This window comes from Galendromus occidentalis, unplaced genomic scaffold (assembly GCF_000255335.2).
Source record: "Galendromus occidentalis unplaced genomic scaffold, Mocc_1.1 scf7180000077465, whole genome shotgun sequence".
In the NCBI taxonomy this organism is placed as follows: Eukaryota; Metazoa; Arthropoda; class Arachnida; order Mesostigmata; family Phytoseiidae; genus Galendromus; species Galendromus occidentalis.
In genome coordinates, this window is record NW_003805453.1 from 60,937 (window position 1) to 88,207 (window position 27,271).

The 27,271-nt window shown below is 51.3% G+C and overlaps 4 protein-coding genes across 4 annotated transcripts; 1 reads left to right on the forward strand and 3 right to left on the reverse strand.

Moving 5' to 3' along the window:
• Nucleotides 1-503: 503 nt before the first annotated feature.
• LOC114828282 (serine/arginine repetitive matrix protein 1) lies at nucleotides 504-14,516 on the reverse strand. The gene is made up of 11 exons (XM_029111754.1): nucleotides 14,455-14,516; nucleotides 4,223-4,501; nucleotides 3,813-4,101; nucleotides 3,540-3,705; nucleotides 3,115-3,447; nucleotides 2,726-2,996; nucleotides 2,212-2,578; nucleotides 1,755-2,067; nucleotides 1,440-1,634; nucleotides 1,045-1,240; nucleotides 504-802 (listed from the first exon to the last, which is right to left on the reverse strand). Exons 2-11 carry the CDS (start codon nucleotides 4,456-4,458, stop codon nucleotides 673-675), a joined length of 2,496 nt encoding a protein of 831 aa, XP_028967587.1. The 5' UTR covers nucleotides 4,459-4,501; nucleotides 14,455-14,516; the 3' UTR covers nucleotides 504-672.
• A 1,751-nt stretch (nucleotides 14,517-16,267) lies between these two features.
• Nucleotides 16,268-19,545, reverse strand: LOC100901211 (protein lifeguard 2-like). Its single transcript, XM_018639945.2, has 5 exons — nucleotides 19,479-19,545; nucleotides 18,324-18,510; nucleotides 17,586-18,073; nucleotides 16,941-17,133; nucleotides 16,268-16,772 (listed from the first exon to the last, which is right to left on the reverse strand). The coding sequence occupies exons 1-5, from the start codon at nucleotides 19,543-19,545 to the stop codon at nucleotides 16,268-16,270; spliced, it is 1,440 nt and encodes a 479-aa protein (XP_018495461.2).
• A 1,365-nt stretch (nucleotides 19,546-20,910) lies between these two features.
• LOC100899793 (protein lifeguard 1) lies at nucleotides 20,911-24,956 on the reverse strand. Its single transcript, XM_003744379.2, has 4 exons — nucleotides 24,784-24,956; nucleotides 22,769-22,958; nucleotides 22,463-22,649; nucleotides 20,911-22,324 (listed from the first exon to the last, which is right to left on the reverse strand). The coding sequence occupies exons 2-4, from the start codon at nucleotides 22,953-22,955 to the stop codon at nucleotides 21,823-21,825; spliced, it is 876 nt and encodes a 291-aa protein (XP_003744427.1). The 5' UTR covers nucleotides 22,956-22,958; nucleotides 24,784-24,956; the 3' UTR covers nucleotides 20,911-21,822.
• Nucleotides 24,957-25,477: 521 nt separating this feature from the next.
• On the forward strand, nucleotides 25,478-26,919 carry LOC100901354 (uncharacterized). Its single transcript, XM_003744389.2, has 3 exons — nucleotides 25,478-25,554; nucleotides 25,670-25,903; nucleotides 26,024-26,919. The coding sequence occupies exons 2-3, from the start codon at nucleotides 25,676-25,678 to the stop codon at nucleotides 26,666-26,668; spliced, it is 873 nt and encodes a 290-aa protein (XP_003744437.1). The 5' UTR covers nucleotides 25,478-25,554; nucleotides 25,670-25,675; the 3' UTR covers nucleotides 26,669-26,919.
• The last annotated feature ends 352 nt before the right edge of the window (nucleotides 26,920-27,271 follow it).

Here is a 27,271-nt window from a genome sequence, read left to right on the forward strand (position 1 = left end):
TAAACGTCGGACAGACAGAAAACACAGTATGCGTGGGTTTAGAAATAAATGGGTTTATTACCACCACGCTCCAGAGCGACTTAGGCGACCTGTATCGGTCGCACAGCCACACCGCGGGCGACTACAGCATAGAATGGTTGAAAGCAAAGCGGATATCTTCGAGGGATTGTGTATCCAGGGCAGAGATCGCCTGTCCTATGTTTTCTATGTACATCGGCCGCGCAGGCTGTTTTCGTCGCGTTTCTCGGCGCCTTGATGATTTCTCATATATCATGGCATAATCGAAATCGTGATCATCCCCATCGAGAACAATGTGCCGATCGTCTAGAAGTTCTACATCTTTGTTGCGATGATCATCCTCGTAATTATCCATCTGTGTTATGAAACTCGTCAATGTTGTCGTTTAGGTAGTCGTCCGCGGGCTGGTGGGAGAGCTCGGTGGAAGTCAACAAGAGGAGGAGAACAATATGCTTTTCGCGCGAGGAGCGACCGTGGGGTGGAGTCGGGTAACATGTACAGTTTCGCTCTTTGAAAAATCGTCATTCCTCATTATACGCGTCTCATCGCGATTCTCATGACTTGCATTTGTTTGAATCATCTTCAACTGCTACAAGTTCTTTTTTTTTCTCATTAGCGTCCTCGAGACGGTTTTTGTTAGGGAGGAGAAATATCTTAGAGAAGACGAGCGTTTCTCGGAATCGATTTCGACCGTTGAATTTGCTGTTGGTTGACTTTCTCTTGCTTGGGATCCTTGGGCTTATAACGGTCATTTTTCCCCGTTTTCGTCTCTTGTTTGGCGAAGCTGGAAAAAACGAAATACCGGATTGTGAAATTTCAAGTCTCCGTCGGCTAGAGAAACTGATCACCGTAAAGAGCCGCTCAGATGAGAGTTTCAACCCGCGGCGAACCAGAACCGGAATTCCGGATATAGGTCTCGGAACGAGCAGACGGAGAGCTCGAGCGTATTTTTTTGTAGAATATCACCAGGGATACAATGAAAGTCGATTCAGATGATCGGTCGAGCTGAGAGTGAATTATGCGTACCGTGATTTATGCTCCTGTCGGTTCAAAGTAGCGGAGCCTGGATTAAAGAATGAATTGCTCCTGTTGACATTCGCCTCGGGGCTTCTCCCCGTTCTCTGCACTCCCGGAATATACATCACAATGGGTTCGCGTACGCCCGCGGCTTCCGATGCAGTCATGGAACCGCACGAAGACGCTCCACTATTGAAAAGATCACCTGGAAGAGGAGGTATGTTCTCGGAAAACTCCTCTCGATGCGAGGAATCCCTTGCGGTTCCCCTCACGAACGTGCGAGGAAAATACAATACTAATATTTAGGACAGCTCTCCGAGCGATGCGGCGGAAATTTCTGGAAGTCTCGGACGGTAATGTTCCGCTAATTGATCTTGGCGAGAAAAAATGCATCTGGAAGGTACCTCGAACGTTCCTATGATGGAACGCAGCAGCTAAGCCTCCACGTCTCGAGTAGGGCGGGTGGTCTTCGTCAACCGATGACGGAGCGTCGGAATAGGCTTTGCGGGGTGTTTGTGCGATCGGCGCCTGCGTCGAATAGATGGGTCCAGTCGCTGTACTTCCGCCGTCGACCGATCTCTTCGACTTGGGCGTGCGGCCTTGAAAGATGGAAACTTTTCAAATCGGATCTCTCGGCAACGATGCATTTCATCGAGAAGGATCCGTCTCGATAGAGCTACAATGAGACAATCCGGGAGAAATTCAGAGAATGCACCCACCCAGACTGAGCGACCACGAATACGTGTGAGGAGGCTTCGGCGGTGCTCCGTATTCGTCCTCGTAGGTCGGATATGGAGTGCGGTTGTACGCCGGGCTCAAGTCCAACATCGAGTTGTAGTGTTGACTCCGGGAATTCGGTCGCGCCGGTTGGCTGCGACTCGCCGATCTCAAGAGGCTTTGGGTCCTCTCGACCCCTTGAGAGGACGTCGACGAGGAGTCGGACTCCTGCGCAGTTTTGGACTTCTTGCTCTTGACTTTCTTTTTCGTGCCAATGTTGAAACCGAAGCTACGGCTCGACGTTTTCACATGAGACTGAAAGAGGGTTCAAACTTTAGGTTCCCGGGGCACTTGACCGACTGCGGCCCATCACACGACTCTCGATTCCCTCGCGGAACCGTCAGCGTCGGCCGTATGGGTAGACATATTGACATCTGATTCTCTGGATAGACTGCTCACAATTGGAGTTCGGGATCTACTGGCGGCGCTCTCATTATCCGACGTGAAGTCGGAATGAGCGTTATTGTCGGAAAATCGTTGGGCGTGGAGAGGTGACACGGCTCTCCTGTCGTTTTCGCCATAGCGGATCGGACTACCGGGGCGATAATGTTTCCATTGAGGCGACTGAGAGCGGACTTCGCTCGTTGACGCCCATTTCGCGGGCGGTGGAATCAGGTAAGAAGACGAGGCCCAACGGGAAGGTGGAGGTGGGGGTGGAGGGGCTGATTGGGTTTTCTTTAGGCTCTTGTTGACCTGACTGTACAGTGGGGCGTATATCCGAGAAGGCTGTTCTTCTACGGGCGTCAGGTTTCCGGGCTTCACCTGCAATTGGAGAATGCGGTAGGAAAATGTTGGAGAATCTTTGAATGCTGGAGAATCCTGCAATGCCAAATCAGGAATTCGAGCTTCGGGCTCCTTAGCGTATCGCAATGGAAAGCGCCGAAGAGGTTCATATTGTGCCGGATCTGGAGGTCTCACCTGCACAGCCGCATCCTTCATGGGGGGCGGAGGTAAGTTGATGATATTAAGGTTCGTCGGAGCCTTCGTTCGCAACGGGCGCTGAGGCGGTCCGCCATCCGAGTACATGGAATCGTCGCTGGATTCGAATGGTGGGATAGGTCGGAAGTCGTGCCGGATCTCTTGGTGGTTATTCCTGTTTCCCTTCGGTGAGTGATTCAGAGTCACCGTCGATATGAACGGACCCGGCGACGTGGAGCGTAACGGCGACGATGGCAGACTGATTCCTGGAAGAGAAGCAGGGTCCGTCTGATACTCACTCATTCCCTCGAAACGAGTCCAGCCGGCCTCCGATCATGATTCATGAATCGAAGCGCGATAGACTGTGTGGGGTATCGTTCTCACCACTATCCCGGTTGAGGAAGGAGCTTCCGCTCTGGAAAGAACTGTTCTCCTTGTCGCTCGTGTTCACCGACGAGTCTGTGGCTTGGCTGTAGCCGAGTGGATTATTGAAGGATACGTGTTCGTAAGGCTTGGGTTCGTAGGTGGTCGTCGTAACTGTCCGTTTGACGAATGTGGGTCCTTTGATGTGATTCGTCGTTATCGTCGGAGGATCTGGAGGTGACGTCGATGGCCGGATGGGAGGGCTTGAGCTCCGAGTTATCGGCGACCTCGACAAAGTCATCGCTGGCACGGGCATCGTTTGCGTCTGCAGGTCGTGTAAGCCTTTCTTGGGACCTGACGGCGGGAGAACATATCCAGATAGTTAATATTTCCAATTTCGATCCGGTCAGACTGATCCAAGTTCCAATACAGTGTAGGACACCTACCAGATGTTTCTAGATCTTCCTTGAGTTTTTGCTTCTCGACCGCAGCTTGCCGGTTGAAGAGACTCACGATTTTCTTCACGTGATTTCGCTTAACCTGGGGGGATTCCGACCCTGCCTGTTTCTTATTCCCGAGTTTCCGGCCCACCAGCGGGGAAGTGTGTTTTACCTGAGGGATAGAAGGAGAGCTTGGAAGTATTTTTTCCTCGTCAGATATTGAACTCCCGAGATGCCTTCATCGCACGGGCTCAGCTCGAACGACGTCAATGTACTCACTTTGTACTTAATTATATGGTTCGCCTCTTTATCTTCCGGTCTTCGGGTCGAGTGGCTTCTCCAGACGCTACTCCAGAATTTCTTGCCTCCGTTCGACTTTTGATTGGTCGTCGATAGGTTATTGTTGAGATTGTTTTGACTGTAGCGATTGTTCAAGGTTAGAGTGTGTGAAGGCGCGTGGTAAGGCGACGAGGCGTATGGGATGCCGTTCCCGTTCAGGTTTGTGTTACTGTAGTCGATTTCGTTTCCGTTCGTTACTGGCGAATTCCGTCCGTTGAGCGAAGTCAGTCTGAAGTATATTCAGGATGATCAAAAACTGGCTTCCGAATCCACCCTTCTCAGAGGTCGTCGAATATTTAGGGATTTTTAAGGAACCCTAGAGCTCCAAAATGCTTCGTGGGCGTACTCACGAGTCAAACTTAGAGAACGAGTGGGATGTTCGTCTGGGGTACTGGACACGGACGTTCTTGTTGAACGAGACGCTCTTCCCCTTTCCTTGAGGGGTAGCAGCCGGAGATCCGCGGGAATCTTCGCTCCTCTCCGACCCCGAACTCACTGATCGCAATGAGTCACTTCTCCTCAGACGTGACGCGGAGGAGGGTGACAACGGACGGCTCATGGCACGCTGGACTGCACCGACCAGCATTCAGCCAGCGCACCTCCTCGTCGAGCTTTCTCGTATGGGAAATCTGCAACGCATCGACAGGTTAGAGGTTTGAGCAAGCATTCCAGAACGACACGGAAGAAATAGACTCAACGGGATTCCAATCGAATCCCTTTTTCCCCAATCAGGAGGGGAATGAGAAGGAGGAGCTCCCCGTCCGGGCAGCAGAAAGTGGACAATGATGCTAATCGTTCAAAGCACCGGACACGCTAAACAATCGAGATATGGAGGGGGAGGATGCCATAATTTGTCAGAAGCTGGCGAGAAACTCCATGATCCGATCCCTCTTCCCTCGAGGGAGTCCCTTTATAACAGACTGTCCCGGATTTTTGATACGAACTTCCAGCGGGCTGAGCGACTTTCGATCAACATCGTGGCGTCATTCTCTGTCTATCTAGAATGTGTTCTCTCTCAAAGCAAGTGGGCGTCTTGAAAAGCTCGGTCCATGGATCAACGGCATGCTATGTCCGCAGAACGAAATTTTTGATCGCACAAACGATATTCCACGTGAGAACACCACGAGGGCTGCAATGGGAGAGATTGGGTATCTTTTTTCAGGACAATGAGTTCTCATTCCTTCGATCCGCATACGCTGCGAGAAAATCACGATTTTTAATATTTCCGCGCTTCTTTTCTCCCATGCTTGCTTTTGTCCGAGGAGTTCGCGGAAGCGCACTAAGAGGGTCTGCGGGACGGTGCCTGAAGATCGGGTGGGGATACCCGACGGACGGATTGCGTCCGCGGAATATTTAAGTTTCTTCTTCTTCTTCCGGAGAACCGCAAATTGATCTTCATAACTGAATACGAAGAGAGTCTGCAGGAAGGCTGTCAGCCGTAGGCGTACTCCGACAAGTGTTTGTTTCATCCATTCTCCATCTCGCCGACGAACAAGTTTCGCCATGACCCTTCTTGAGGCAGGGATATCTCCAACCAGCCCGAAACCAAACAGCGATTCAAGACGCGAAAGAAAACACGACGGATCCGCCCGAGTTCTGCGACTTCGTCACAAGTCTGCTGTGTCTGCGAATATGAGTACATCGTCCGAGGAAACGTTGCAACGACAAGAAGAATCACACAGAAACCACCCGATGAACGTTTGCGCTTTCGAAGTTCACCAGAGACCCTGGCTTGCACGTGGGCGCCGCAAGTGCGACCCAAGGTCAGAACCCGGGGTTCGCATACGTGGATGAACGTCGCATACGTCGGCGTTGCTCCGCTATCGGTGAACGCAAGCTAGCGAGTCGGATCGGGTGGTGTGATCACTCCACGCTACCTAGCAATCGAATAAATGGAACAATTGGCGGACCGCATAGGTCGATCACGAGCTGAATCAGCCCGGGGAGTTGCATAGGATTCGACTTCCGATATCTCCGAACTCTGGACTAACCCTCTCATGAGCTGAAGGGTTTCCTCTTTGATGTCGGAAGCTGTTACGGATCGCGCTAACTCCATCGAGAATTTGTTCTGCGTCGAGGTGACGAGTGACGACTCCTATATCCAACTGAGTCAGCGGTGGCGCTCTTCGGAACAATCCGTCTGTCTCCCCGTTTCTTTTCCATTCCAGGAATGAAATGCATCTCATTAGCCGTCCATCCATAGCTTCACCTGCCGCAGCTACCAATCGTTCTCACGGTCGTCGCTATCATCAACATCGATCGGGGAAATCTTTCACGTCTGACTGAATTACTTTCGAAATGCCCTAATGGACTGCTGGGCAGCTAGCCGATAATTGCTCCGGGTGGTAAACAATCAGAAATCAATCCGCACGAAATGCAACCGACTCTTCAAGTTCCATCTACTCATCTTCATCTCTAAGATGACCAAAAAATGAACGAGACGCATCTCCCTCGGTTCTTTTTTTTTTTTCTTCGAAGGAAGGCTCTTCCCGACGGCACTGTTTAGTATTTGTGAGTTCACAACGCCGCGGAATATCGAGAGATGAGTGGCCCTTCGATATCAGATCGGTGGGTGGTGTTCGAAGGCTCCGAACGCTCGCGAATCGTTCCGATTTGCGAACGTACATCATATCCGCTCATTGTTTCGCGATCCAGCGGATTTTCGCTAATATCAAAGATAACGATCCTGCTGCTGTTTAGTCACTTTGTCTTCGTTGCGGAGCAACAATGATACGTAATTGCGACTTCGGAACGGTGAAGCACAAAGTAAAACTGCCGTACTACAGTCAAACTTTTGATGGTCACGGGCTCCAAAGACGGGTGATGAGCATGCGGGAAATTGAGAGAATCGTTTGTTTTCTGACCGATCGAGTGAATGACCAGATGAATGGTCAGCTGCAGATAGAGCGTTTCCTTTCCTTTCCCATTGAACGGAAGTCCAATGGGGGGAAGTTCCAATCCTCATTTCTCGGATTAGTGGGGGGTAGGGAGATTTCTGAGTTATTGTCATACCGGCATGGAGTTGACAGATCGGACCGCTCCTCTCATAGACATTTCGCATGGTTCTTCTCCGCTTCAGAGAGACCAATGGTCTCGCGGGAAACGCGCTCCTTGTGCCACTAGGCTCGAGCGGCGCATTGGCATCAGCTAGTCACCGAACGGTGAAAATTTTCGCGAGCTATTTCCGAATCCATCTTCGTTTTACGGCCGCAGCGAATCCTTGGCGGACCATCGCATCGTCTGGGTCAGGACGATTAGTCAACAGGGTGCCACAGTTTTGCAGTCAATAAGCGTCGACGCATTCATAATTGAGCTTTCACATGACATGCTAATGAAATTTCGCACTATACGGAGGTAGAAGCTCAGTTGTATTCTTCGACTTCGTTCGCTTGCGTATTTTCTTGCTACACGGAGTGGGAGCCACCCTCAAACCGGCCTTGACGTCATACGTGGGATTCCTTGGAGCCGCCGCTTCACCGTACGGTCGAACTTAACGGAACACGCTAATCAAGTAACTCTCAGTCACTTTGATGACCGGCATCCACTCGAGCGCGGATTCTGCGATTCGGTCATCCTTGGATTCTGCGATTTATTCTCTTACGGGGCCGAAAATTAGACTTGTATCCGCGAGGTCGTCCATTTTTCGGGAACTTGAAGGGTGAGGAAAGTAGCCTAATCCGATCGGAGATGAAGCGTCGCCGCGCTGGTGACAGGTGGCTCTCACTGTAGTGGCTCAAGTCGGAATTCCCCTCCTTTCAGGATTTCGGATTCCGGATGTGGCATGCGCTTGAAAGTACATGGCGTGAGAGGGAGCATCATTTTTTTATTCGGAATATCGAACATCGGAAGGGACGGGCACGAGAACAATGCTCGATAGATCAGTACAATCTCCTGCTCGCGCAGCACGTATTCGAATTCCATATATATAATCTCACGGGTCTTCGTCGATCTTCAGCCGAAGATCAGCGCCGGCACGCCATCGATTCGACCGCTCCCCCAAGTACAGGCGCTCATGTGCTGGTCTTCCATTTTTCTGCTGATATTCGCTGAAGTATGAACTTCTTGTGCGAAAGCCTGATAAAATCCGATGGGAGCTCCCCCATATCGATAACTCCTATCTGCGTGACGGGTACACGTATCCGGTCCGGTCGATCGAATTTCAATTGTGAGATTGTCTCAGAACCGGGGATCTGCTCAGGTAATCACGGTTCCTGCGACAAGATGGTTACTGACCAATAAATTCAAAAACCGGAGATCGGGGATTGAAGAAAAAGGCAAAAACGCGAATTTCTCGGCTCGAAGATCCAGCAAGCTCCAATTCATCAACGATATGATAGACATCTGCTCATAGCTTTCACGCTCCTCCCTTCCCATTTGATGGGCGAGCAAACAAGCTGCACCGAAGAAGCGGAAAAGGTTTCCCAGACTGAAAGCTCCGATCTCCATACCGGAGTCTTTCCGAGCGTTTCGGTTTCCCCCTTTCAATTGTCGATCGAGTGAGGCTTGCAATCAGAGCTCGGTTTCGAGGAGCAGTTTTTTTTTGAAGTCTCAGCGGAGCGAGCAACGAGTCGTCCACGGCGCGTCCCATGATTTCCGTGGCTGAGCCACGCAAAGGGGAGAACGAAACAGACTGAGCAGGCGGCCGGACTGAACGGTGCCGAGTTCTGCAAGTTTATGCCAACTTTTCTCCTACTCTTGTTCCCTGCAAGCTATCACCAGCTTAGCTCCCAAGCGCACTGTGAAGTCGAGTTTTCGCTTCCTTCGGGAGTCCCTCGCTGCCGAGATGACGTATCCGAATGAAAACGAACGATTCTAATACTTTCGTCGTCTGAAGTCGCCAAAATGACCTTGAGCGGTGCTGAATTTGGCTAACGCTGTATCCAAGCGAGACACGACAACGCGGGCTTGCCCTGTGTCTAAGCGCTCGAAACACGGTTATGCGTTTCGTACGCCTCAGTCGCGTACGTCAAACTTCTCACGAATGATTCAGGATCGTTCTATATCTCCTGGGAGAGGAGCCACCCGTGACTCTAACAAGAGGGAAAATTATTTAAACTCTCAACGATTGTTTCGAATTGATTGATTCACGGGACTTTGCGCTCGCCTTGGAGAATTACAAAATCGTTTTTTGGGCGGATCTGAGCACGGAGCGCCTGATCCTTTCCTCTCGTTTGTCTCGTGCCGTCTGAATTCATTTGATGAGTCAGATGCCTCCGGTCGATTCTCGTCCTCCACCTGGCGGCTCCTATGACATGGTCATCGCCTGGTCAAAAAAATGAGGCCGACTGCATGCGCAAATCGATTTCTCAATAAATTCAAAAGCAACGGATCATCCGCACGCCTCCAGAACCCTCTTAAGGAATTCATGATCCGACCTCGGACGAGAGCGGCCCGAGAAATGGCCGGAGACAGCGAGTCGACATGTTTCGGAGAGGCTCTCTTATTTCTGACAGCGGCTCCGATGTAATATTCTGCTGAGCGAGTCGAATTGAAGATCTCGTGAAGGTTTTTCTGCATCCGATCGACCTGATTCTCGTTATTTTCGTGAGTCTCAGAATGCCTGTGCATTTATATCTGTGTGCATTTTGTACGTTCGACGGCGACTGTGTGCCGTTCGTGGAGCTGAATATTCAAGCGACACGCGTGAAACAACAGCGGTCCAGCGTCCCACAATCCCCGGAATTCTCTATGAGTTGACTCCCCGAAACGGAATGCTTTCGTTGTAACGAGCACTTTCCTCATCAATCGCAGGCGTTCTTCCAAAAGGAAAATTACACTGCGGAAAAGGGAAGATGCTTCATGATGACTTTAAACTAATTTTCGCAACCGCCCAATGCTTCTCTCTGTAGGACCCGGTGTCGGTCATCCGTCGGACCACAATTTCATGGATGAGCGAGGGTCGGAATGTGCCGGAACTTTTCATGATCCGAGGACATTCCATCTCTTCAAAGCGCAAGAGCACTCCATGGAATCGAGTCAAGGCAAAGATCGAACGCCGGCGGATTTTTTGAATGTCACTTCAAACGGTCAAACTTGAGAACGATCGGGGACATTCTTACCCAAGATCTCCGCAATACCAGCAGACCCTTCCCAATCAGGGTTCCGCTGGAACAGAGCTGTCCGAAGGCGGCATGAGATTCCGGTGGAGAAAAAAATTCAAATTCGGTGTCGTATCACTGCGATTTACGCATAGACTTCCGCTCGGAATACGCGTCTACTCATCGGGAACGAGACAACGCCGAATCCAACTGTATTGGGAAAGAAGCCCTCGATTCGTGGAAGTGTCTTCTCTACTTTGGCTATTCTCTGTCGGACTGTCGCATTATTGGAACTTTCCTCTGGGAACATCCGGTAGGGGGAGCCGTGATGTCACCAGAGCTATATATTCTCGATTCCATCAGTTTTTATAACAAAAGCAATTATATAGATTGTGCTGTCATTATCGACTTCATTCTCCTGCTGAAGAGGTTGCTGTCCACCAAGCTTGTGGATAGAACAACCGCCTGAAACGTTTTGCCTTTCGCCCGCTCCGCCCCCGCGGGGCACTCGCGGTGGTGACCCGAACCGTTTTGCCCCGCAATAATTCAAAGCAACGCTCATAATATTCAGGTTGTTCGTCGTACTAGTTATGGTAAAGCGCCGACCGCCATGCCAGTCTGGAACGTTTCGGGCATGAGGGGCCCTTAATACAATGGCTTGCGAAACATTATGTAAGGAGTCCTATGCATCGTGAAAAATTCGAGGCATCGTCGGCCCGAAAATCAGGGATTCGAAAGCGATCGCGTATGCGTAGACTCGCGTTCCCTGGGAGTGCTTCCAGCGTGAGCTCTCCAGAATTATCCCGCTTCATCAGTATCGTTCGCTGAACCTGAACCTCTCCGGGAACCTCACCGACGATAAACGTGAGTAAGACATTCCCCCACTGAAGAATCAGGGGGCGAAGTTTTGGTCAGAAGTACGTGAATGAGTGTAGGATCTAACTGTCGTTGAAGAATTCGGAAGTATCTTCCACGAGGCGATCTTCCCACAGAAACTGCTCGAAGGTCTCAAGCGGGCCGGCCGTTGGCCGTGGTTGAGCTTGAGATCGACCCACGCCCTCGGTAGCCCGGCGACCGACAACTCCACGAGCGTCGGCAAAAGACGCCAGAAGCGAACAAGCGACCAGACGTATTTCGATATTATTCCTCTATTTTCGGATCCATGAGATTCCCCTCTCTCATCCCGCTTTGAATCCACCAATCTCGTTCTTGATCCGTGTCAAGAAATTCCATTCGAGCGTGCATTCCGACATTCAATTGATCGTCAGCACATCAAGGACGACCTCAGAAAAAAAATCGGACATCACTCAGTCATTCGAATAATCAATCGATCGATCCGAATTCAACCAATTCGGAACGAATCGGAATCGGGGCGAAAAGATTCGAGGAGTTTCAAGTTCTCTCCCTCCACCCTATCCGCCAAGGAACTTCACATAAACGATGGCTCGAGTCTTTCATACCCGAAGACGATTGCCATCGTTTGACCAAAAAAGGTTTCCGGATTGCTTGTGAATTTTTTGATTAATTGATTCGTCTCTCACCGAATCGGTGTTCGCCGCCCGTTGTCACTGATCATAATCATCATAATTACGGGCCGACACGTCGTGCTCTACAGCAGAATACGTGGGACGGATTTTCGAGTCGGAAGAGACTCACACAAGCATCGAAAGTTGATGAAAACGTGTCAGAAATTCAATGTCGGAAACGGGCGAGCAAGAGACATTGCGCTCCTGAACATTTCCCGCGGAAGACCGGGCGAGTAGATGGAGGGGAATCGGCGGACCTTCCGTGAATTGAGGATCGAGAAAGACATTCGGCGGTCGAGCCCAGGACTCCGCCGGTGTTGGATATTTGATCAGCATCCCGAGCGCTCATGTTAACGTCATCCCACCGTGGGAGGTATATCACCGACAATCGTGAGGGTTCCGAGAGAAACTCTTCTCTGGCTGGTTCATTGCCTGGCTGGCTCGTATGTTCATCATCGCAATAATTGACCGTGAAATTGAGGCATGACCACACCGCGGCGCAAAATTGAAGTTTTTTTTCTCCGCGCAGGACTCTCTCCTGATCTTCCGAAGCCGCAGCGACGACGCAAGCCAAAGCCACGAACAGACCGATGGCGAATATTCTTGCTTTCTAAAACACGAAAATGCAGATTAGGAGATGTTCACTGTTATTCCCGCTGATGCTATGCCCGCGTCGGCTCATGATTCCTGAGCTGCTGATCCTCCGTGGCCTGGCTGAACGGTCCTGTCCCCTTCCTCTCTTCCTGCCTGCCGAGAGATGATCGTCGCCGCCCAAGAGCCCCACGGAGTTCGGGTCGTCCGGCCGAAACGCTTTCTCGGAAATTTTTCCCTTGGGCGAGTCTCACTGGAGGATTATGATCCAAGGCTAGTTATCGAGCAAATAATCCGCGAAACGCTCAAGTCCGTCTCGTCGTCATCCTCAAATAATGGGTGCCAGGGAAGCTACGAGACGTGTTCCGAACATTCGTCTTTATTTCGGTTACGTAAAGTCTGTGGGCGGCCCGGATATGAGTGTGAGTGTGTTTCTCCGTCGCCGCGCTCGCTTGTTTCTTGGTTCTTCCGATGGATCGTGAACCGTCCAGTATCCCTCGATTAATTGGTGTTCGATTCTGTTCGATTCAGCGGCGACAGCAGCAACACGTTCAAGTACTCCGAACTCCCACGCAAAACAGATGCGAACAATGGGACAGCTGCGCCTCAGTATGAGCTTTCAATAGCCAACATGATCCTGACACTTGTTGAAATGAAAAAAAAATGTACATGAGAAAACGGGGTAAAATACTGAAGGTCGATCCACAATGCGCAGCACCAACTGCGGCTGGAGACCACGTTGTCGAATATAGCCAGCGGCGGATCCACGAATATGACGCCCCCAGGACCGCCGTCCTTATACAACCCATCTGGGAAACCCATCCCGATTCTCCCCGGCGCTTGCACCAAGTTTTTAGGATTCGTCTTCTATTTTCTATTCCACAAAAAGCCTGAGGATGCGTAGACTAGGAAATTGTCCCCGATCATTCAGTCGATCCCAGAAGAGGAGAAGGAAGGAGGAGACTTCCTTTTTGAAATAGTTGTTCGGCTATCCAAGAATCGCCGTCTCGCCGAATCATGATTTCACTGAGTGAGCTGTCGTGGATCACAGAAGCTCCAACCAGGATTTCGCCCCCCGACAACTGCCGCCTAAGTCTTTAGCCTACTGGGTGAATCCGCCACTGAATGTAGCAGAGATGAAGATCCCGATACCACAATCGCATCAATGAAATTCCGTCAGAATCTCGCGAGAGCTTCCGTCCACCGCGCAAGACAGTCTGCGGATTCATCCGTTCTACGCCGACTATATTGAAGAAGAATCGTCAGGCACAAGTCCGAGGAAGAACGAGCGTCAACATGCAGCTCGGAATCCTTTGTCGTCAATGCGACTGATCGCTCGAGCCAACCATGTCGAATCTTAATCAAGGCTTCGCGCGTCGCTCGGCCCAGTTGCGACGAAGTTCATCGTGCGTCGCCGAACTTCTGGTTGAGCTCGGATCCTCTTGTTTGTGTGACGGCAACCAACGTGACGGCGATGACTACGACTACCAGCACAATTTCGACGACGATGACCTTGGTACAGAGCGAACTGTCTCCTGCCCTGCATAAACGTACTGACTTATGGTCTCTTCCTCCGGCGGCATGCGTCCTTCCGGCTGCCCGTCCGTCCGTCTGTCAGTCAGACGGTTCATCCATGTTGACGCTATGAGTTCTTTCGCTGTCTCGCTGCCGTGGCTGATTTTGTTGTTGTCATAACAAGTATGTTTTGTGGTACCCATCGATGCGGTAGCCGCTGCCGCGCCGTCAGTCACCGACGGTGCGACTGTCAGTGCTACCGCTACAGAGCGCGAAGTCGCTTCTGTAACAGTCGGTTCTGTTTCCTTAAATGGATACAGACGAAATGCCACTCCAGCTCGTTCAGCCAGCCATCAAGATGATTGAGTCGCAAACAAACGATTGCTTGACTGACTTCCCTTTCACGCCGATTCGTCAATCCCATCAGACCACGGGGATCTTCTGGCTGCTCGACTCGACTACCAGAATAGATCACGACGGGTTCGGACATTTCCTCGCGAGGTCCCAGCCGGAGGTTCTCCCAGCCCTCGGTTCGTCCACTCATTGCCGGACCGCGACCCGGTCGGCCACAGGGCTGAAGCTCTCCCCGGTATGGAATGTTTCGAAAGATTGCTGTACATTACCATTTCCTAGCCGTAATCCTATCCAACGTTCGGTTCCGTTCGTCTGCGTTGAAGTTGCAGAGCGAATTATACGGAGTTTTAAAACACTTCTCCGACCGCTTGGTTACACTATCGACGGGACGACGCACTCGATTGGTCGATCGATTAGGCGGGCGAGCGATTGTTCGCTGGCCCGACTGCAGAAGACTGACGAACGACCGAAAATGGCATCCACCCTCCACTCGTCGCTCGCGGCGGAATGCTTACGGGGGCGGATTGTATCGCGATCATGTCACACAAACTCACTCACCTCTCGGTCGGTGCGTCGGGCAAAAGGACGCCTCTCGACAGGGAGAATGCAATGGGGCAACTGTTTGCAACTTTGCTAGACTACAAAGGGCTCCGCTCGGATCCGAGAGAGAAGACGCAGCGCTCCTTTCCGCCGGCGGATCAGCGGCGGTCACCCTTGCCAACTTCGACTCCATTCACAACATAACACTCACCGTCATTCGCCGGGCGCGAACGGGGGGAACAGCGGGACTTCTGACGAATATTAGCCCATCTCCCCGAGCGATTAAGATTCATTCGAACATGATGACATTTCCGTGAGCGGAGCTCGACCAACCTTTGCAGGACATCGAAATCTTCAGGAACCTACGCCGAGACCGTCCGCGTTCCATACAAAAATCCACAAGGGACATCTGCAAAGGACCTAATAGCCATCCGACCGCTACTCGAGTCGATCCGAAATTTCTCCCAGTGAATTTCTCGATTTGGTACATGATGACACTTTTGTTGCTGCGGCCTTCGGTGGCCAGGGATGACAATTCAGATATCGAACTCCTCGGGATCTCATCGAAAATCCTGCGCAGGAATTCACGACTCGGCGCGCTATCATCGCTAATCGCAAGCGACTGTCAAATGTGGGTTTAGAGCTCAAGGACACTCAAGGTCATTTTCGGACTATGCTTCGGACGACGCCGTCGCTGCGCAGCTGCTCCGAAATCGCGGAAAAGCGATACAGTTCACAAACCGAGCGAGTTGATGAGTTCTCAATCTAGGTGCGCACAATCATTCAGATCACCCAGGGAGCTGAGATCATGATGAAGGAAATCAAAGGATTTCTTCGTTTTCCTCCCCGGCGCCGACTGCATTCAAGGATGGCTTTCGATTGTCTGGAACGCATACTTTCTGATCAAACCCATTGGGAGGATCCGTGGGCGATAGTTACGGTCCGCTCAGTACAGAAAACCAAACCCGCACGAAGTTTGATTTAAGCGGAAAATTCTTGAAATAGTCAACGCGAGATACGCGTCGTCGCGAATCACGAGAGAATCGCGGATGCCATGCGAAAGTTTCGCTCGCAGGAATCTCTTTCGATATTCGACTTTTCTACGCGATGTCTAAGTTTGCTGGAGATCACGAATTATTCCGCTCGGAGTTCAAATCGTCATGACGGCTGCCGTTAGACTCCGGAACAACTAGATTGCAAGTGCTTCCAACTCCTGACACTGGTGTGCAGGACCTGTACCTCTCTCGCTAAGGAAGACGGTGGTCGCCCCGCCGAAGTTGGTGTCCCAATGCAAAGATTGCGTGGCAGGCGGCTTACGTTAAAGTCGTCAACGGGGTTTCTGCCTCCCAAATGAAACGACCCGGTGACGTTGGTGACTTCTTTCGCATGAATATAATTTTCATCGGTATACAGGCTCCCTCCTACGCGCGGAGCTAGTCATCAGTACGACATGACGTGCCGCCGCAAAAGATTCGTCGGGTCGATCCGACGCGGTAGGGTCGCGCGAGGAGACCGCGGATGGTGGACGAAGGCCGATCCTCTCACATCCCGAGTTTCTTCGTTCTCCTTGTATAATTTTCTGCTTTCCCTCCTTCTGCAGAACTTCATCCTCGGGGGGGAATATATTGAGGATCGCTGCGTAACATTCTTCTGTATCTATATCTGTATCTTCTGTATAGCCCTATTCCCCTAGAATAGGGCTCCGACGAAAACAAACTGCACCCATTCAAGAGACGCACGTTTAGTTCCTAGGATACAAAGTTAATTTCACCGTGCTATCGCAGACCGCTCCGCCTTAGGGTTTTGCGATAACGTGCACCGTTTGAACTTCCTAATGATCTCGTTCCCCCATGATTTGGAGCAGGTACATGAAAAGGTTGATGACGTCCATGTAGATAATGATGACGGCGTATATGTACTCTTCTGGCTCAATCTCCACCTTCCTGCCGCCAAGTATCTGCTGCACATCCATTGCAAGATACGCCACGAATATCACGGTCCCCATGGCGACGTGGAGTTTCTGAACCATCGCGCTACCGGTGACCAGAGCGAGCAGAGATACGATGATTAACGACCAGAGCGCTAAGAATAGCACGCCCCCACACGAAGTGATATCGTAATCCGTCCTCGCAGCGAAAATCGCCGCAGAGAGACAAACGATGGCGCAGGTTGCCATGGTCCACATCACGGAGTCGAGTTTGTAAAGGCTCGCCATGGCGCCCGCCGAGCACGACAAACTCAGGGTGAAAACACCTAGGAAAATCCAGTTCCATGGGTACTTGCGTCGGAGTCCCGCGCAACAGAACAGACTGAAGTAAGAGAAGACGAAGAGAATGCTGTAAAACAGATATCTCCGATTAGTTTCCGGCCTCTAGATATGTGCTTCAACGGAGCAGGATTGAGTCCTATCACCCATTCCCATCTTCCGGCTCGAAACCTCCGATCCTCATAGGCCCAGAGGTTTGCGACGACACGGACACGAGCTCGTCAGAACTCGAACTCACTTCGTCAAGACGAGTACGCCTGGGTGGAGCTGAAGAAACGCGTGCACTGAAGGAGTGCAGAAGAAAAAGACGATGGCTGCCGTTACCGCAAGTTGAACTGCGAGTATCGAAAACACTTTGCGCACGAAGCCCTGACGAATCTCCTGCGACGAGAATCCACCTGTGGAGTCAATTGGTGCATGTCGATTGAGAACTGGGGTCGAACCCCATGGAATTCTCGAGATGGCTCTTGCGTGCAAGGACCATGGGGCTCGCTCGCAAGGAACCAATGAAGGAAAAGGAAAACTTGCCCATGACGGGGAACATCGAGATATTCCTTGCAAGAGTACTTCTTTCGTTGTTTCTCAAGTTTCACGAACGACGCGTGAATAATGATCTCTCGATTTTTTCACCTCGCCCGCGGAAGTTCCGACGCAGAGCGGGAACGGAAACACCGTCCTTTGGAGCTTGAGCTCCCTCGATCCGATACTTGACAGGCAGCAAACGCAATCAATCGGACTTGTAGGAATTAGGACGAACGGGGACTTTATTCTGCGTCGGTCGACTGCGGCCGCGGGTGCGACAAGAGGATGGCGTTCCGACCGTGCTGACCCTCGCGGGTCCCTATGACGGTCCCATGAGCTCGGCGTGCTCAGTGTCCGCGACCGAGCATCTGAGTGGCGAAGAGGAACACGAGGGTCACGTCCACGTAGAGTCTGAGAACGGCGAGAGTGAGCTCGTCGGGAGAAATTTTCACGCTCTCGCCCTCCACAATTCGCTTCGTATCATACTTCAAGTACGCTAGAAACGCCAAGGCCCAGAATGCGCCGTAGATCTTTTGCGGTGTCGGTGGTCTCATGAGTAGAAGGATGGAGGCGGACACGGTGATTCCGATGGCCAGGAAGTAAAACACGCTAGCGTTTGAGGTGAACTCGTATTGCGTGTCGAAAGGGAAGACAGTCACCGCGATACAGCAAACAGCGCAGAGTCCGAACGCCAGCAGTATCGAGTCGGTTCCATTCCAGGCCGCTAGCGCGCCAGCCGTGAAAGACATCGCGAGCGTGAACACGATGAGGAGTATGAAATTGCCCGGGAAGTTCCGCTGAGCTTTTTCGTTGCAGTAGACTATGAAATACGTGATAATGAAAACGCCGCTGGAACATGAATAACTCTAACTGAGTCGATCTCGGAACCCCGTGAGAGTTAATTCGCTCAACACGTTGTCGTACATTGTCATAGCAGGAGTTCGCGACCCTAATCTTCGATCACATCCACGGGATCGGAGTCGCGAACTTCTGCAATGATGACTGATTATAATTATATGTCTCAATCTTATAGATATTAATAATCACTTATATCGATCTGAATATCTCGTTCCGTTTCCCGAGTCGAATCGTAACTCACCTAGAAATCAGGAGGACGGTTGGGTTCTGTCTGACCCATCGCATCGATGCTTCGCTCAAACTGAAGTAGGCGATGAAGGCAGTCGTCACCGAGAGCTGAATGGAGAGGATCGTGAAGACTTTCCTCACGAAGCGACGTCGGATTTCTAGCGAATCGAACCCCGTACCCGCTGGGCTCTCCAATGTCCCTGCTAGGAAGGAAGTCTTTGACCTCACAGATTAAGATCAGCAGGTAAGGAAGCGGGGGCGTATTCGAGATTTCCTCCGAGGAGGGGAGGGACGGGTGCTAGAGCCCCGTACAGCTCCGAGAGGGATACGCTAACTTAAGGGACAAGGAAGAGCCCGAGTGGCCAGCCCCGATTCGCACCACTCAGACTCGAAGGTTCATTGCTGAAGGTGCGCGGAAATTTCTTTAGGCGAGTTTCGAGTCATCGAATGGCGGAAAATGAAGTTTCTAGCAACATACCCATGGGAAATCTTGCTTGCAGATCCCGCGGGGAACAATTTTCGTTGTCCCTCGCAATTCGAGACTCCCATGACTTGCGGTCGTGACTGCAGGAGAGCTGTCCATATTCAGAGAGAAATTCCGAGCTCAGGTATCGATACTCCTGTGCTGTTCCGCGAGGAACCCGCGGGCCCTCGATTGGGATTTCTCTTTAGAAACCTCCCAATTTCTTCACTGGACTCGAGTAAGGTACGAGTCTTCGAAGCGCGAAGAGAATGTCGGACTCTATTTCTCTCTGCTCGATACGTCGGAGGCGCTTGTCTCGCAGATCCGTAATTTCGTCTCCGCGGCGTAATGGGCGGGTCGAAGACTATCAAGCTCAAGAAAGATAATGATAGATTGATGAATTTGAGAATAATGATTCTTGAGAGCCCCGCTATTTTCCGCCGAAAGGCTGAGCAATGAATCCGCTGTCTTCGCTTGCTTTGGACGATTTCATCGATACATCTGGCGAATCCGAATGGAGACTGTTGGAGTAGTTCAGGACCATCATGCCTGGCTTCCTGTCGCCATTGAGACCAATGACGCATGTTTTTTGAGACTGGTGGTGATCGTTACCGACATGGAAAGGGTTGTATACGTTCTGCTCACGAATACTCGGCGCCCGCCTCCCGGGAGAAAACTGCTTCCGATGCGCAGTGTTCTTGAAACCTGACGAATGATTCGCCTTGACGAGACTTTCGGTCACTTGCGACTTGGGAGCCCGGGGAACCGGCATTATTGTAGTCTGTCGGGCCTTCTCTTCAACGCAAGATCCGATCAACCTCTCTAACAGTGCTTCCGATATGCGTGGTTCCCTCCCGAATGATCTCGTGGAGGTCGCTGAGGTTTTTCACAGAAAATGAGCTCAGGGGGATGATTTCTCCAGGCCTAAGTCGTTTCCGAGCTCGATCTGCTCAATCTTTTCCTCTCCTCTAGAACCCAGAGAGGCTCCCACAAACGAGACCCGACGAAGACCTAGGTAGCCTGCTTCTGGGCAGTGCATGCAGACCCTCTTGCGTTCTGAGACTCGGTCTGGAGTCTGGACCTATTCCTGTGGTTCACCGGCATCTATGGTGCGCCCACCCACCCTGAAGGTGGAACGTGAATGACGACGCGGTTAGAGCGATTCACCAGATCGGAATCTCTGTCCAAATCGAATCCCATCATCCGAACGCACTAGACCAGATTCGCCCAGATGGTATGACTCCGATTCCTTGGTCAAGAGGCAGAATGTTGGGCTGCGACGTCTCCATGCCGAGAACCTCCGCAGCCAGCTACACAGCTCTCGCGAGAATTTTCAGTGCAAAGGCAGCGAGAGCCGTGAGACATAAACTACTGCACTACGCCCCGATTGCGGCAAAATATGTTGTGGAGCCCCTCATCATCGAGACCTCGGACGTGAAGAGCGGAGAAGCCCCTTTCCTTACGGAAGGGATCGGCGACTGTCTTAGTTCACTCACCGAAGGAGCTCGCTCAGCGAAGTCGACGTTCATGAGACAGAAAGTTTCATCAGAAGTCCAACGCCGAAACTCATGAATTCCCAACGCTATCCACGGGGGTCGAGGCTTCGATGAGCTCTTCTACTTAGAGTAGAAGCCAAACGGATTGGGGGTAGAGACTGGCGATCAAGTGTGACATGAGTCGAATGAAACAAAAGGGACCTTTTCTCAAAAAAGAGAAATCAGTGGGTAACGCGTCAGGCCAGCTCATTCGTCTATATGAGCCTCAAGTACGCTGGGGAAGTTCTCCATGAGAGTTATATGGCTCCATGACCGCGGATGATAATTCCAGAGTCGGGAAAATGTTCGAAGAAAGAGGCGCGGTGATGATTTTTGATTTTTTTCGCGTCCACTCCATCGTGATTGAGAATGATTATTAGGACTGAGGTTCCAAGAAGCCCGATCTTGAAGGAGATTCTTATGTTCGTCACGTTAACCAAAGATTGAAGCAAATCGGAATCGGAAGTAGGATACAGGATCCCCCATGACAAAAAGGTTCACACGTAAGGAAGCCAGGAGAGCTCTGCGATCCCCCTGATCTGAACCCCCCTTCTCCTGCTGCTGGAATCAGCTCAGAAAAAAGGACCCTAGTAGGACTAATGTAAGTTTATCGGATGCTCGATAAGCAATCTTTATTTTTTGATATGATACACATCAAACCGAATCGGTTTCCACAGCTATATATTCATGTGTCAATATATCCATATATCGACGATGATAAGAAAATTTGGATTAGCTGTTCGAAGGAGAGATTGCGGTTGTTTGAAACATGTTTAAATGTTCGGTTAACAAAACAGAACTTCTTGTTCGTTCCTCGTCACCTCGGGTAAATATATCCTACCGGCTAATCTTACGGTCTTTGGACTGCGCTCCCATGATTGAATTGCCCCGCTAGGACCGCCCGTCGCGAACCAGATCGGAAGCACACCTTGCGCAGGAGTTGTCCTGGAGAGTGGCTCAGCTTTATTCGTACAAGACTACCAGAGAGTTCGCGCGGGCTTTCCCGAAGTGTAAAGGTTTGGATTGAATTTACAGTATTCAAGGAGATTGACTTGCGTATCTGTATATTTTAAAAAGGATTTGAGGACAGACTCTTTCTACGGAACACCCTACGTAGAGACGAAGAGATGTTGGGATATTAGAGTGGTTGCAAGACAAGCGCAGACAATATGCAGCTGGATCAACAACAATACTGCTCAGCAATGTGGGAAGCAGAACAAACTTGTTATTCAAAAGTTGCAACGTCTGAATCCGCACGCGGACATCAAGGACGCACGGTTCGGGGTATGTTCCTCGTGGTGTGGTTTCAAACATTATCTCCAAATCCTGCTCCGACCCTTAGTGACGGTATTTCTTTTCTGTTCCACTCTCGGCTAGTCAGAAATCGACTACAGATCCTCTTATGCTAACATGGTACAGGGTTTCTCCCATAGTCCTACGCCAACCTTGGCAAGGCCGATGGACGTGTGTCCGAATGAGTGCATTCGGATCTGTCTTTCTGACTACGAGTCTCCTCATTTTCTCTCACCGAAGAGCTGAAGGAGGAAAAGGAAAATCTGAACGATGTCCATGTAGAGCATGATCGTGGCGAATACATGCTCCTCAGGAGAAAGCTCGACTTTCTTGCCGCCCATGATCATTTGCGTGTCAAAAGCAAGGAATGCCATGAAGAGCATGGCGCCAAGCCCGGCGTAGATCTTCTGCGCGATCGGCGAGTGCGTGAAGATCAACACGAAGCCGAACACGATGAGAGCGATGAGCAGGACGAAGAGCACGCCAGCACAGGACGTGAAGTCGTACTTCGTGTTGAAAGAGAATAGGGTGACGCCGATGCAGCAGATGGCGCATATACCGAGCGCCAGCATCACCGAGTCGATTTTGTACGCAGTCGTAATCACGCCGGTCATGAAAGACATCGCAAGCGTGAAAACGGAAAGAAGGATCAAGTTGCCCGGATGATTACGTCGGACTCCTTCGCAGCAAACAAGAGAGAAGTACGTGATGATGAAAACGAGGCTGCAAAGAAGAAATTCCTCGTGAAAATTATTTCCTCAATTCACGACGCGGGAAAACAACGCCAGCGAGGCCAGGCGGGAGAACGATGTATGATGCTTGGAATTTCCAATGTTCAGTTGAAGGAATCCGGGTACTCACTATCCGGCGAGGATGACGCCCGGGTTCTCGCGAACCCATCTGGTCGTTCCTTGGTTGGTGCTGAAGAACACTATGAACGCTGTTGTTACCAACAGTTGAATCGAAAGAAGTGTGTAAACTTTGCGTACGAAAACCTGTCGAATTTCCTTTGACGAGAAACCGGATCCAGCCATGCCTCCATCGGCACCTGAATAAAAGAAGAAGGAACGTGTCCGTATCATATAACGCCCGGACTTGAGCCCGTCCGAAGAAGCGGTGGAACATGACAACTCGACATCCGATAAGCTCATTCTCAGGTATGCTTACCATAAGCAGGGGGCTGCTCATAACCGGGCTGAGGCGCGAATCCGGGCTGCCCTCCGTATCCTTCCTGAGGGGGATATCCGGGTTGAGGCGCGTATCCGCCCTGTGGGGGATAGCCTGGTTGGGGCACGTATCCGGACTGGGGTGCGAACCCAGGCTGTGCAGGGTATGCCTTATTGGGATCGTACATGATCTGGAATCGGAAGAGCACATTAATTAGGGCGGAATGTCAAGTAGTGTTGGAAATTACGACAACAACGTGGAAATCTGCGTTTCTCGAGTTCTACCAGGGTTTCGAGCAAACGCCGCGCCGTCCAATCGGCATCACTTCCTCTGTTGCGATCGAATCGGATACTGGGAAGCGGCGATCGCAGAACTCCGGAACATCAAAGCCGTACGAGCAGCTCAGCTTTTCCTACGGGGCGAACCAATCGGTTGAAATGTGAAACCGCTCGGGTAGAATGTCGTGGTATCCGGCCGGTTACTTTAATCATGGATGGCCTCTCCGGGACAGCGCATCTTGTGATTGGTGACTGCGAGTCATCCAACATCTGAATGAGTGATGCGCGGGAGCTAATCATACAGTGCAGCGATCCTCCGGATATCTCGAGTGTCAGGTCTCGACGCATTGCTTTCCGCGTGACGTGTCGACAACCAGTATGATGACTCATGTTTTCATGAAAAGTGTCGGGCATCCCGCACCCGCCCGTTGATTTTCCCCAGCAAGGAACGGAAAAGTCATGGATCGAATTCTGCGAGCTATCCACGAGCGAAGGGTCGATTAGGCTGAGGAGCATAAGCCGTCTCAAATGTTCCTCACGCTGGATCGAGATCTCATGTACGAATTAGCCCGGAAATCACTCATGTGAATTCTCGGTCCCGTGTTCTTCGAGCTCAATCCGTCCCCCATTTTTCCCGGGACGGGATTGAACTGGTACGAAGAGAAATTTATTCAGGAGGAAAATTCAGCCGCGATCCATCGAGCTGCCACAGAGCAACGTCGTCCAACGGACAGCTCCTTCCACTTGGAACAAACTTCATAATCAGTAGAATCTGTCGATAGATCCGTCTCCCGTCGTGTAATGCGCTACAAGCTCGTCGGTCAGCTCCGCGATCGGCACATTGTTTATAAACTGGGTGAAACGAATATTTCAGCCTGGTTATTGCCTGGTTGAGATTTTACGCAGCCCCCTGACCGCGCGGCTCCCGTGATTTTACGTAATCGCTCAAATCCTCATTCCATAGCCCCTTCCCAGTCGTGCGATTATCCATTTTCGGAAGACTGAAAAAAGAGTCGTTCCAGCGACAAATGAATATTGCATCGAAAATGCGGGCTGTGCGGCAAAGACGAAGTCACTGGCTGACCATCTGCTGTCTACACAGTTCATGTGTATCTCATGAGATCATGCAATTTTCCAGTTGCATCTTTGAACGATTCCACGCCTTAGGAGCGTTCCCAGCTCCACTCCCTATCAGAAATGGGTTACCAAGCCATTCCATGGACAAGCATCCATTGTTTGATCCTCAAAACTCGGAGATAGACGTCGCGCAACTAGTTGTGAGACAGACAGCGGTACCGAGTAGATGACAGCGTGCTGCACTCCGTACCTGTATGACTCATCCTCGACTTTCGCGTTCGGGCAATACATCTCTCTTAAGTCACCGCTCCAGGCGAGACTCCGATCCGAACTTTCGAACCAGACCGCAACCCCCCACGGAAAACTCGGCATCGAATTCGAGCATCTGAGCCTTGCTTGCTGACCCCAGTGCCGATTTTACCGGAAGCTTCTAGACGTCACCCGTTGACAGCCGCCGTGGAACCGAATCCGTTTCTGCCTGATCAAAGGATCCTGCGGCGCTGCTGCCTTTGAAGGTCTAAGCTCTACCTAATGACAGATCGGCAGCTACCTCCGTGGGTCATGAGAATCGCAGAGCCGCAACCTGATGCGATGCAGACCCTCGATGCCATAGCAACAAATTCGAAAGAAACTCGGTAGTGGGACGATCGATCAACTCACCGATTCTTAGCTTGAAAGCTTTGTGAGTCGAGTGTAGCCCACGCACTCTAATTCTGGAAGAATTCCCCTTCCAATTGACACCTTCCGTATGAAACACGGTGAGCGCTGCTCACGAGCACACTACGTTCAGACACAGTCGAAAGCTCAGCCTGCTGCAGCAGCCTAGTAGTTGTGTATGTATGTGTGTCCAGTGAGGCTCCACGGATGAACGCATTCTCAAGCCTCGCGGGCGCTTCTTGCGGTCGCTTTGTCCACTCCTTGAAGACTGGACGCATCAGGGGTTTCCGCACCGGTTCCGTAGCGGGTGATTGTGAGGGGTCCGGATCGAAAAGAAGATTCCCGGCATTTTGATCGGGGAAAGCTGCAGGCGGTGGGGAACTTCATATGAGCTCCGAGGCTTTTAGTGAAAGACAGAAGTTGGAACATTCTGCAGTTGACCGTTGGTTGCGGAAAAATCTCATGGGGAGCACCATGGATTCCAACAGGCTCCGATTGCGCTCGGGCACGATGTGACGGCTAGACTCGGGCCTGGTTGACCAATCATTCGAACATTTAAATAATTAAGGAACATTATCGCGGCAACATATCGACAGAGCCGCACGGTCCTCTAGCCACAAGTCCGGGTCCCGGAAGCCGGACAGGAGGACCCAGAGGAACACATGCACATCGAAGTCGTTGACGTGAGCTCGTGAGACGTGCCAGCTCATCGAACACAAACTGGTCACTTGTTCCGCTAAGAATTGTTTTTTGTATCGAAAATCGAGGACATCGGTGAGTTCCGAGATTTCCTCCCGGAATACTCAATTTTTCCCTCCACGGTGGGGTAGCCGATCACACTCGAGCCATTCAGACTGCTAGACGCTCCAATTAAATCGTCGACCCACAGGTCGAAATGGCTCCTATCGAGGCGTGTGGTCTGATCAAGCAAGTGTCGGCGCTCAAGAAGATACCCGTGGGCAAACTTGGCGTGTTGACGCCAGTCCACATACGCGGCTTGGAAGTTGAGTTCACACTCGATCATGTCCTCGTGCCGAAGGCTGAGCAACGCCTGCTAGAGCCAGGAATGATTTTGCGATTCAAGATCAAGGGCGACAGTCGAAATGGCTTCACGGCCGACGAGGTGAGTCTGATTCTATGCTACGGCATGAGTTCCAGAAACGAAGGAACGGCGGATGTGAACGAGAGACTCGTCGCTGGTAGAGCGGAAGAGTATTGGGGTTTGGCATCTCGTATCTTGCAGATCAAGCCTGAAGAATGCGCTCACTACTTCGGATCGGTGATCCGGGTTCCTACTGCCAAGGATCCGTCCAGCAGGACGATCGTTTCCCTCGATCTGACGCTGGATCCGATCGTCATCAGCGAGGAAAGTCTAAGGAATCTGAAGCTCGACACGCCTCTGAGATGCGGGGACTACGTCAGCTTGGCGATCCGCTGGTCGGACTGGATAGCGGCGCAGCAAGTCCACGCTAGACCTGAGGGGGAAATTACCCAAGTAATCGAACGTCGCGTACGCCGGCCACGAACCAAGAGTCAGGGTCGCGAGGCGGAAAATGCCGCCCTGGCTGGTCTAGAGGGCAATGTTGCGAATGGGGCAGGTTTCGAGGAATTGTCGCCTCAACACGAGCGCTTTGCTCGGCAGAGAGACATGTGCGATCGAGGATCACGTCGACGTAGCAGAAGTGTCAATCTTGACGTCGGGGAGAAAGCTTTCCCGATACGATATTATCCAAATTATCCGCAATGTGGCCCTCAGATGTGCTCTTGCCACTGCGTTCCCGTCTCGTCTGATATGATGTACGGACCTTTCGCGAATTTTTTCAACCCCGCGACGATGTGTATGCCACCTCCTTTCATTCCTCCTTTCATGATGCGAGGCAGCCAATGAGGGCGAGCTGATAGAAATGCGCTCCGCGAGTGGACGCTGTTCCAAGTCTGAACCTTGACACTGTTCCCCCATGGAACAGTGATGACGATTATGCCTATGTTGGAAGTCGAGGAGAATAGTGGGTTGCCGGAGGAATCGTCCGATCCGGAATGAATTCGAAATACGACATGTGCGAGATAACTGGACCCCGTCCTCGATTCGATCGAGAGCATCTTACATATTTTAGCCGTGGAGACAAGAATTCCGCTTTTAAGAGACTCGTCTTTTCATTCGAGCTACAGTGCGATAGAGACCCATCCGTGACCCCTAGTGGTGTGCGATGTCTTGAACCTCGCGCGAAGCTTCGAAAACCCCCACGGTGGGCTCACCGGACCCCAAAAAAGGTGTTCCGGGGTGCTGCTCGAGAAGAGGGAGGGTATCGGCTCATTTGCGAGCAGAAGCGGTCTCGTTCTGTAGAAAAGAATTCAAGCGGTGGGCTAGACGCCTCCGAAGCCCCTGAGCATAGAAAACTACATCTCATTAAGAAATTTGTCATCTCGGTGCGATTTTATTCAAATCATCACTCGACGCCCTTTTGCGTGGCTGCAATGTGTTCGTCTCAGC